This window comes from Lytechinus variegatus, chromosome 5 (genome assembly GCF_018143015.1).
Source record: "Lytechinus variegatus isolate NC3 chromosome 5, Lvar_3.0, whole genome shotgun sequence".
NCBI lineage: Eukaryota > Metazoa > Echinodermata > Echinoidea > Temnopleuroida > Toxopneustidae > Lytechinus > Lytechinus variegatus.
Genome location: NC_054744.1, coordinates 44,557,713 through 44,569,760, shown reverse-complemented (window position 1 = coordinate 44,569,760; position 12,048 = coordinate 44,557,713). Strand labels below are relative to the sequence as shown.

General features: G+C 36.5%; 1 protein-coding gene across 1 annotated transcript in view; it reads right to left on the bottom strand.

Moving 5' to 3' along the window:
- Window positions 1-3,741: 3,741 nt before the first annotated feature.
- The window catches only part of LOC121416254 (COMM domain-containing protein 10-like), a 35,955-nt gene continuing 27,648 nt past the window's right edge, over window positions 3,742-12,048 (bottom strand). Inside the window, exons 3-7 of the mRNA XM_041609770.1 lie at window positions 8,644-8,754; window positions 7,295-7,366; window positions 7,107-7,190; window positions 6,035-6,202; window positions 3,742-5,011 (exon numbers count right to left, since the gene is read on the bottom strand). Of these exons, the coding sequence (XP_041465704.1) occupies window positions 4,973-5,011; window positions 6,035-6,202; window positions 7,107-7,190; window positions 7,295-7,366; window positions 8,644-8,754 (474 nt within the window). The 3' untranslated portion in view covers window positions 3,742-4,972. The remainder of the gene's footprint in view (window positions 5,012-6,034; window positions 6,203-7,106; window positions 7,191-7,294; window positions 7,367-8,643; window positions 8,755-12,048) is intronic.

The window sequence follows — 12,048 nt, the reverse complement described above, 5'->3', positions numbered from 1 at the left end:
ATTGTGGTTACAGTCTGTGTGACGCCTCTCGCGGTCAGGGGCTGGGCGATCTCTCCCGATGCTGTCAACGGAGGACGACTTATACGGCAGAGATCCTGACCTGTGCCGGGGGGAGAGAACCGCACTCTCCCTCCGGACTTCTGGTGACCCGGTAGCCGGTGGGTCGCATAGCCCTATGGGTGCTGCGGCGGCAGGACCTAGTTTAGGCTTGGAAGCCTTGGCTACCACTTTTTCCTTTGTCCGAGACCGTGGCACCACAGTCTCGGCCTTCCTTCTCTTAGCATCCGACCGCAAATTCGGAATGCTGATCGACGCACCCTCATACTCACCGCCGCTGGGCGCTCACCGCGGCGTCCTTCCTGCTCGCCTGGAGGCGGCCGACTTCTGTAACTTGCAATCGGGACGGTCCCCGTGGAGGGCACCAGGTCCTCTGGGGCTGTGTTAGTCCCATTCAAAGAAACCTCTCTCTACCCTGAAAAAGGAAAAACAAGAATTTTTCTTTTTCTTTTTTTTTTTACAAAGATCTCGCTTAGATTAAAGGTGGAGACCGGAGTGGTCTTTCCCTCCTCCTAAAAGGAGTTTGTTTGAGCAAACAGAACAAAACAAGAGGGGAGGGGTAGGGAGGAAGAAGAAACTAAGAATAGTTTAGGTATCTGCCTGTAAGAAAATAAAAAGGAGGTCGGAGACTTTGAAAAAAGAAACTCCTACAAGGTTCCCCTACTATATTCTCTTTTTTGTGCCCGAAGGAAAAATTCGAAACAAAAATTCAAAAATGAATGCAAGTTCAGAAGAGAACGAACTTTCCACCTGCGAAGAAACACAAAAACAAGCATTTCAGAGCAGGAAGAAAAGGGATTGAGAGACAAATAATTCCAGATAAGAGAAATTTAACGATAATTTCCAAGAGGAAAAAAAAAGTAACCTCCTGTGGAAAGGTAAAGAAATTCAGAACAGGAGGAAGGAGGAACGTCTCTAGTAACGATTCCAAGAGGAAGAACGACACAGTAAATCCTCAAAGGGAATCGTAGAGCCCGCCTGTCGAAATAAAAAATATATAAGACTAGGAGGGAAGAGGGAATTGAACGAAGAAAACAATTCCGGGACAGGTCAAAAAAATTTCTAACAGGAAGGAGACCCCACCTGTAAAGAACAAATTTTTTTTTTTTTTTTTTTTAGGGGGGATTGAATAACCAAACAATCATCAGGTATAATTGCGTAAGCCGAATTAAACAATCCCCGAAGCGTCTGTGAATAAAATATTAATCAAGAATTTTATTCAGAACAGAAAGGAAAAGGAATTGAGCTTTAGGATGCGCCTGTGAATAAAATATCAATCAAGAAATTTATTCAGAACAGAAGGAAAAGGAATTGAGCTTTAAGATCCGCCTGTGAATAAAATATCAATCAAGAAATTTATTCAGAACAGAAGGAAAAACGAATTGAGCTTTAAGATCCGCCTGTGAATAAAATATCAATTAAGAAATTTATTCAGAACAGAAAGGAAAGAGAATTGAAGAATTAATCAATCAATAATCAATCGAAAATCTTAATAAATCAATTCCAGAAAGCAAGGAAGGAACAGAGTTGAAGATCCCAACCTGCAAAAAGAAATAACAATAACACCCTCGACAACAAAGTGTAGAGGCTGTCTAGAATTTAATTCAAAAACGGCACCAAAAGCCACCACGCTTTGAACGTGAAGAACAATAACCATGACAGGTGGTGAAGGCTTGCTGCCACGTAGGCAGGCCAAGCCCGGTGCCTCGCGAACGCGCTAGCGATGCGGCGCGACGAGAACTCAAACGTTAGAAAAACAATTTAAGTGTCACCAAAAACACGTCTAAAAAGTCACGCCAAGTGTAAATTCTGAACACAATCTTACACACAAATGGAAAGATTGAAATTAAAAGGGAGAATGCACCACAGATAAGCGAAAATAATATACCAAAGCTCAAAAAGATTTGAGCTCTTAGGAGACTTATCTGAGCACGTCTTGACAGGTGGCTTGCCGAAAGCAAAAGAGGAAGATGGACGCTAATTGCGCGGTGATCATGGGTAGTAAGCCTGAACGGGAGAGGGCGCGCTCGCGCTTTTTAAATCCTTGGGAGTTCTATTCGGGTATGGCAGTCCAGAGGGCTGAACTAGCAAATCAAGTAGATGTATGGAGTTATTGAAGTAAATTATATTCTTCACGTGCTGTAAATGGAATATATCAAATATCTGGTAGTTGCCCACAATTAAGAAGTTAACTAGATTATTCAAAATAAGCAAAAGGCTCAACAAGTGTTTAAAAATAAATTCTGATTATTCAACACATTAAAAAGAAACGCCCACATGTCTCAACTAGGTAACTTAGCAACCTCCTGACAACAGTACATGCTCACTGGCTGTACAAAAAATTTGGTCTACTTGCCACTAAAATACAATGGCTATAAACTGTTATTTAATGCCAAAATGGCCAAATTTTCTCTTCATATATTTAGTTCTTTTTAACATTTTTTTTAATGAAAATCAGACTAAGTGATGATAGACCTAGGAATTAGACAAAATGGCATATGAGCCAAGTGACAAATAGACAAACTGGTAATAGACAATAAGTGATTAGACCATGTGCAATAAGATGATGATGGGTTCTTGTATAGCGCCAGTATCCGCCTCAGCTGGGCGCTCATGGCGATTGATAAAAAATAGGAAATATCTCACAAATTTCAATGTCTTCAAACAGTGCTTAGGATCATCATTCAGACCATGAAATAGTATAAATGAATATAATGGAAGTAGCAGTCTGAATTGATCGAGTACTCCAAATGAATTGTCAGACATCATGAAGTGATTCCTATTGGCAAAATTAAATCCATTCATTACTATGAATTCAATTGCTTCTACTATAAACATTAAATGAGGTGAAAGATTATACCAACCAGCACTGTATGATTCATCCCCGGATACGGAAAACAGCTATATTGTGCTTTAAAAACTTCACTATGGGAGAGGGAATTTAAAAAATTTGCAAAAACTATATGCCGTGTGATGAGATTTTTTTATTCATTTCAAGTCTGTGCATGTTTTGGTAGAAAGTTTATGAATATCAAACAGGTGGTTGCAGGGACATGGCAATTACAGAATGAGACCTAAACCTACAGATATTTGCACAATATTCGCACAACTTGGTACCAAAATATGCACGATAGTTAAAAGAACAAGGTGGTTCATGAATCACGAGTCTTGGCTGGTTTCGCAATCAATAAAATCTGCAATATGATCTTTTGATCCCGAGATGAACTTTGACCCATCATGCTGATGAACACACATGTGGTACTACCCAAGGATCATTTGTAACAAGTGTAAACACAACTGATGCAGAAATATTAAAGGAATAAGCACAATTTGAAGAAAAACTTGGTCTTTTGACACCTGGATGACGTTTAACCCCATCATCCCCCAATAACACACATGTGGCATTACCCAACTTCGTATAGGCAGGACACATAAGCACTGCAGTGTAGGGAAGTTGGGTGACTAACATGAATTTAATGTGGGAGGGGGTCAAACTGACCATCCCTTATTTGGTTCAGGGTTAAATGCAATATACCCCATACACAAAGTGAAAGAGTGGTGTTACGATAATACTCAGAAAACTTAAATTGGCTGACATTGACCATACATACCACCATCTGACACTTGTAATATACGAGAGATGCTCATAGCAAGAGTAGTTATAGTCATCATTTTAATTGATCATCTTGGTCAAAGGTCTTATAAATCTTCTAAAATACATTGGTCATATATCATTGTATTCTAGTCTCAATTATTACACATGAGTTGAATTTCTTTGAATTCAAATTCATTTTTATAGTTCAAATTGACTGATTATCAAATATATCTCTTTTGAAATACCCATTCTAGCTGGCAGCATTACGCTGCATAATAAGTTGTAACAGCAATAATACTAGCCTTATGCTTGTAACATTATGCATACACAATAAACAATTGCTTTACAGAAACATCTCACACAAAGGATTCATTTGTATTTATGGTACACATACCCATTATTGTACAAATTAACTTATGGACTAATGAATTTTCTTTTTGGCAAAGACAAATACAAAACTCCTTGTTAGGCACCATCTAAAATGGCTGGTACATGTATGACTTGGCTTGAAAAATGCTCTAGCATGCAAGCAAAAACTTGAATTTTTTTCATTTAATGCTTGATCATGAAAATCATTTTTGTGCCGTGTATTTGCAAGGTACCACAGGCATAATGAATCAAAAATTTTGAGGGGGCCACATCTGGTGTATCACATAAAATTCAAACAAATTTGCGGGCAAGCGAGCAAAAATGTTGATATATTTTATTACAAAAATCAAATTTTGAGATAAATTTTGATATATTCAGAAAATAATATTTTTCACCCTTCTCTCTTTCCTTTTCTCTTTAGTTTTCTTGGACGTGAAACTTGGGGGAGGGGGCAAGAACCCCACAGCCCCCCCCCCACATTTGTATGCAAGTGCAAAGGAACAAGCTTTACTTATGATTGCTCATGTGTATGAAGCAAACACTAGTATTATGCTCATATCCTCAAGATTGCACACACAAAAACGATCATTACGAGTCTGGCCTGTATTCTGAACTCAAGTTTAATTTAACCCCTGGTCTAAAGTCATGATTCAACTATGGATGGCCAATTGTGTCAAAAAACAGTAGGCATTCAATTTGACACCACATTAATTTCTAATTCATTATAACTGTTTGGGAATGATTACTAAAATAATCCTCTTCACCACTTAACTTTTCAAAAAGGAATAAAATACATGTAGGAAGTGTACAATGTTAATACAGTTTTAGTATTTTTGGCTTCATAGCACTGACTTAGACCAAGGTTTAAATCAAACCATGATTAGGAATACAGACCAATAACTCTAAACTGGAATAATTTGATTGCGTCTCTGATGAATATCTACGCTGTCATCAGCTCAGAGCATCTAACTGACCTTGTATGGTTTCCAACTGAAAGAAAAGAAAATGCAAGAAACCAGAAAAATGAAATCACTGTCATCGGAAATGGCTTACATTGAAAAGTATTAAAAGCACAACAGACATCGACACAAATACAGGTAAATATATCCCTCCTTACGAGTACGTGTCTGGAAAATGATCATATCCATGTAAATGTCTATTAAAACTTGTTGATACTTGACCAAACCATCAAAATGGGGGCTATTGTGTCATCAAATGCTACTTCTTTCATCATCATATTAATTAACATTATTTTTTAATACTTAGATTTGTTTCAAGAACTGTGTAAAATGAGACTTTTCAACCAATTCACTGCGATGGCAAACTACTGTTACTAATCAAAATGTATTGTTTCTCTTGACTCTGAAACTACACATGATTGATGAACATAATAAAAAGTGCACTGATCTCGTTCATGCACTAATATCGTATGGGAAAAATTCTTTACACACATAAAATTGTTTTATTCTGATTTAAATCACTGTTTTCATTAGATTTTCAAAGTAAATTGTCATTGTATTATGGTTGGCCACACAAACCCTTAATATAATCAAGCATCCATGTGTTTCACAATACATAGGACTATTTAAGACTTTGGAAAACAACAAATTAAGTTACAGAGTAACGAAGTGATGGACAAAAGTATAGGGCATCAAAAATGCAATTCAGCATTTTTGATGCCCTATGAACTAGAACAATAATACACTGATTTCAGATGGGCTAATTGTGTATTCATGAGGTCACATACACCCCCCCCCCCCCCCGGATGACTCCCACCAAATTTGGGTAGAAGAGGAATTTCATCACGCTCTCCCAAAATATGGTATAAAAAAACTAAAATGCTAAATTGTAACTTCAATGAAATCACACTTCAGTACTCTATATAAATTGATGGAATATAATAATGATATTACATAGTGGGTACCCACAGAAAGTTTATATAAAATCACTTGTGATAATGATCAAAATACCTTAAAACAGAATCAGCATCATACAATTAGGGACGCTACCTACCTGATTATAGAATGAAAATAGTTCTTCATGAGTAAACTCCATTCGTATCCTATCCTTATCTCCATGATCGGTAGTTATTCCTAGTTCTATCAAAGCGTTTGGCATTTTAAGCTTGGTTTGGTTCTGCTGTGACATCTGAAGATTCAATCTCCAATTCACATCTGTCAGCTGTAACATTGAAGAAAATATATTTTCATCATTTCATTCATTTCCATTACCCGGATAACAAGAACCATTTTTTTTTGGAAATCCTGGTCTTGTTCAGTTGCAACAGAACATCTGAGATATGAATAATAATAATAAACAACAATCATAACTAAAAAAAACAGATGAATGGAGCAAATAAAAGGATAGAAATTTCAAAAGCAATTGGGACAATAATAATACAAGTTAAATTAAAAAAATGATATATCACCTAAAATGCCTTTATGTACAGTGTATAAATAAACTGAACAATTGTCTACTTACCAGGTATAACAAGCAATTGGTCAGAACAAGAGGTCCATAGTTTTAATATAAAACAGAGCTTCAATACAAATGTACTCTTTTAGTTTCTAGTATTACATTGCGTTCAACGTTTTAATATTCTAAATTATTATTATTATTATCATTATTAAAGATACAGGGGTAAATACGATGTGGTAACAATCTCAAAACGAGTTCGAACAGAATCAAATAAATTTACCACCAAGTGTTAGTATATATAAATAAAATGTGCCAAATGTCTCTGGTAGAAAAGGCGTAATTGCTGAGAAATGAGCAAAATAAGCATGGAATTCCATCAAATGTCAGATATTTTTCCACCCAATATTTAATACAATGTCTCACATATGCTTTTCTATGTTAGTGTTCATCAGAATTATCGGTTTTGAGCTAAGATTTCATGATTTCATAAAGATACATGTAAGTTTACATTAATGTCCCAGATCTAGATATATAATATGGGGACAATTAACCTTGATTTCAAAGACTTTCTCATGCAACCATTTTCTTGTTCCCTATAATGAACATCCAGGGTAAAAATTTTACAGTTGGCTCATCAAAAAATAGCTGTATTTAAGATCATACTTACTTGATTAGGAGAAAGTGACCGTTTTCTAAGTTTCTCTACAACATCTTTCCCAAGTGATGTCCAAGCTTTGGCAAATAAAGACACCTGTAACATAGACAGAGAGAAAGAATAGGTGTAATATATAAAGCTGTCGTGTAACAATTACCACAAGTTAATATTCTTGTTGACTTGAGTGTAAGCTGACTCACCTTTTCTTCATTGAGATGTATGCTCTGGAGTTGTTGAGAAAGATTGGCTGGTTTGGTCAAATGATACGCCGCCTGAAAGGGAACAAAAGACCATTAGCATAATACGTCTCCATGTGTTGCCCCATTCAGACACACAACAAAAAGAGCAACAACAATAATACTCATAATGAAGATCATCTAGAATCATCTGTGTCTCATCTACAATCACTAATACGTGTTATTTACCAAGCTCATTTTCTCTCTTGAGTTTCTTATTCTTTGCCTGTTGTGTATGACAAATAGTTGATTCACCCATTTTGAATAAAAATAACAATAAATAGACTATCAATGATCTCATGCAATAAAGTAAAATACAAATCTAATAAGCTTTATCTTGATTAAAAAAATGATTATTCATTATACATCTATTAAATCTAACCATGCTAGAACATGAATATGCATTTAAAGACAGATTAAAAATAAAAACAAGACAAACCTTAAAAAAAAAGTTGTAAGAGATCTATGATGATGTATGGGAGTGAGAAAAATAGTGAAAATGATGTGGGATTTTGAGGAGGATAAAGAGAGCAAGATTGAGAGTGGTGTGAAGTAGATGGATAATAGGAAGGAGGACAAAGGCTGGGTTACGATCAGTCTACTACATTTTTCAAACGGCTGTCAAATCAAATGAGAAAATTCAATTTGCTTTGGGTAGTCTTGTGAAAAAAATGACAACCAACAAAAATATGTTGTCAATGGGTGAATTAGAAAATGTTGCTTTTCATACGAAATATCTCTCTCATACATTTTAACCTCTATCCATAAAAACAAATTGAAGTTCCTTCTTGGTTTGGACAGCACAGAGCAGGTTGAAAAATGTTGTGAAAATAGCTGATTTTCTAACCTGGAATCAAACTAAAGTCAAACAGGAGGCTTGAGCTGAGGATAAAACTGAATTGTGTAAAGAGGGAGAGATAAGGATGATTGCTCTCAGTGTGAGGTAAATCCTATCACTCCTGGGCCCCTGTCTTACAAAGAGTTGCAATTGATCCAGTCAATCACAACTATGGAAAGCCAGCAACCCCAACATCTAAAATGCATGTTTGCTCAAAATATTTTCTAGATATGATGTATATTCACACATCCATTGTTTTCTTTAAAATTCAGTGTGCTTCTCATTGTTTACAAAGGATGAAGTGCAAACTTCAGGTGGAAACAATTATGACATTGATGGATTTCCTTATAGTTGAAGTTGATCGGATCAATTGTAATTCTTTGTAAGACAGGGCCCCGGTTCATCAAGGACAAACCTGGTTCAAAAATACTGAGTGAATGGCTGATAGCATGAATAGCTGAATAATGTAACTAACCTGTTCAAGAATAAAAGCAGTAGTTTCTAAAACAAGTTCTAAATCATTCCTTTCCATCCCAAGAGCATCTTCTAATTTCTCTTCTTCATCCTCGGTGAAGGAATGTTCATCCTGAAAATGAAAAAAAAAACTGTAAAATGGTCCTCTTTCATAAATGATAATGAATCATGCTTAGAAGAATTCAAACTTGTATTCTCAAAATACTGTTTATGTGTATGCCGTATCTACTTCTTCAAATGCCATGAGCACACAAAGGTGGTCCTGTGCATTTTTTAAGTATCCACTATTATCACTATCCTCTGATGCAGAAAAAGCAGTCCCAATGAACAAGTGTCAAGACAGGTTCCTAACCGGTGAATCTTCCAATCTTGAAACTCTTCAAGAGTTGGGATAAAATGGGACCACACAAATTTGCTTGAATTTATAGGCAAAATTTGAAGTTCATGATAGATGAGGCAACTAAAAGCGCTTTGCATAATAAGGTTTGAATAATTGCTTTTACTTGGGCGATTGTTTGAAATGCAGACTCTAATGAATGTTTCAATGAATGAATTAATTGAAGGCAAACCAAACTTATAGGCCGGTATTCTCAAAGGAGGTTTAGTTAGCCCGGGTTAAAATTTAAACCATGGACTAATTAGCCCAGGCTAAATTTTAGTCCATGGTTTAAACCTCGGTGGTATTCACCAACGGTGGTCTAACTAAACCATGGTTTAAATTTTAGTCCATGGACTAAAATTTAAACCATGGTCACTGAGCATGCTCAGTTACAGGGTGATTTCTGAGCATGCTCAGTGCAAACTTTTGTTGCATATTAATTAATTAATTAATAATCATGGAGGATTCGGGAATTAATAAGAGGGACAGGAAACCAAATTGGCAGAATTGTGAGAAGAATTATTTGATTGAATTAATTGCAGATAGGATCCATATAATCAATAATAAGACTACCAATCACACAACAAATTCTAGGAAAATCAGTGCATGGAAGGAGATTAATCAACAATTCGTAACCAAGTATGGAGAGAAATGGAGCTTAGCTCAAATGAAAGACCAATGGAAAAGATGCAGAGTCGCTGCAAAAAAGGAATATGGCATTTACGCTAGAGAAAGCAGGAAAACTGGAGGTGGGCCTCCACCAAAGACCCCCTCCCAGATGACTCAACTAATAAAGGACATTTGTCCACATGACTTCACACAATTATCGAATCCCTTCGATGACGACGCCGATCAGGACAATGGTGCGATATCGGCGTTGGAGTTTATCGTTGGTCGTCATCGCGGGTGAGCAGCTGCGCTGTGCAGACGATCGTTAATTAATTTTTTATTTACTCAAGTTCACTTTTAGAAACCGAAAAGTGTCACTTTTCCTGCCTTAAATCTATGAAGCATAATAAGGTGATAAAATAATCCCCCCATAAAAAAAACTACCCAATATTAAAAAAAAACCACGGGATAGACAGTACATAACACAGAAGCAATGAGAAGTCTTAACCAAAATCATGTTTCCCAAGTTCAAACAGATCCGCAGCGCTGAAGTGAATAGTCCCGTACAAGCAAACTTATGTCCTGACGACGGTTGCCAAAACTTGAAGTTAGTTGAACTTGACAAAAATGGCAATCTAGATCTACATTAAAGTTTAAGAATTTTCATTACCTTAATGTTACAAACTCAATCGTATTTCAGCCCACGAATTTGTGGCATTGATCCTTAGCAATTCACGTAGGAAGTCATGATTTCGTCTACCCAATTTCTGTCAATAACAAGTGATGTAGAATCTCGTTTCGTTTATAATCGAGTTCAAAATGGGCGCTATATATGGGATGACCGATGACCTGGCGCAGACTGCTTTGTTTTTTATTGAGAGAGTTCAAGAGTCATCAATCAGACTGACTGTCTTACTCCGCGCACAAAATTCAAGACTTCCTTTATATTCTTTCACAAAGAATTTCCCATTTATTTGGTCTTCTACCTTATTAAATTGGATTGTGAGAGGGAAACAAAATCTGAAAATGCCACATCTACGTTAGATATGAAATGCTTAATTTTTCCGGTATGACTGTTTAATTTTTTTAATGTTTGTTCATGATAAATTGTAGCAATTAATTTTATCGGCGTATAAAATAAGTATAACCAACTGGATGAAGGGGAGGCATATAGCTGTATACTCGGTTGACTCGATTAAACATAGATCTACATCCCTCCTCAATAGGTACTCCGTCTCATACCCTTCCTGAAACTGAAAAAAATATAGATGTGGATTTTAATTTTGATTAAAAGTAGCATAGCAGGCCGCGAGGCATAATAAGAAAATGTCTTAAAATCAGTGGCAGCACCAAGATTTTTTGAATGGGGGGGGGTGTGCGAAAGATTTTTTTTTTTTTTTGGGGGGGGGGCAGAATTAAGCACCGCAAGCATTTTTTCTGGGTTCGGGGTTAATCTCGAAAGCGAGGGAACAAAGCAACCAAGCTATAGTCCATCATGGGGCATTTTTGCATTTGAAAAACTGTTCGAAGGATCCGATCGTGCACATCGTGAATTTTTGAAAATTTTCAGTAAAAACGGGAAGTTGTCTTTGGTTATCTTTGGTAATCTTTGGTTAACGTTACCCCCACCCCCTTGAATACATTTATTTTTGCTTGTTTTTACCATTTTTTTTACAGTTTATAAAAATATTTTATTCGGGGGGGGGGGGGGGTAGGGGGGCTACATTCTTGAATGGGGAGGCAAATGCTGCCCTTGGCGCCGCCACGGAATAAAAGCCGTGGGTGGGGGAAGCGTAAAAAAATTATGGCAACCCAATTTTCTGTTTCCTCCTTTTCCTTTTTCCCTTACAACCTTTTTTTGCCCCCACCCCCCGTGATCTATATGTCAGTAAAATATAGCACAATCATCCCCTCAGGTAGGCCTACATGGACAGTTTCGTACATATGGGGAGATTTTTTGCTCCTTTGATCTGAACCCCCCCCCCATGAAAAAATAAATAAAAAGAATTAAAAAATAACAATGAAAACAAAATTATGAAGAAAACATACAAACCACTTGCTTCTCTGCATTTTCCTGTTGGATTTCCTATTAAGATCTGTCAGAAATTAGAGGATCATCTGTTGAAAAGGGGGCTCATTCGTCGAAACTGGCAAAAAGTAAAAATAATGGTTGAAGGCCTCCACTTCCAGATTCATGACTGAAACATGGGCTTTTCATCAGAAGCGTTGTTTCAAAATACAAAATTTTGAGGATTGGTTTTTTAAAAAAATCTAAAAAGTTGCAAACAAGCAAGGCGAACAAGTCAAAATGTTGTCCGTTATTTTTACATAAAAACAAACAATTTTTCTGATAGTGTTATCATATTTTCAGTCTTAATTTATTTTTCATGGTCTTGGAAATTTTGGGTTGGTCCACGG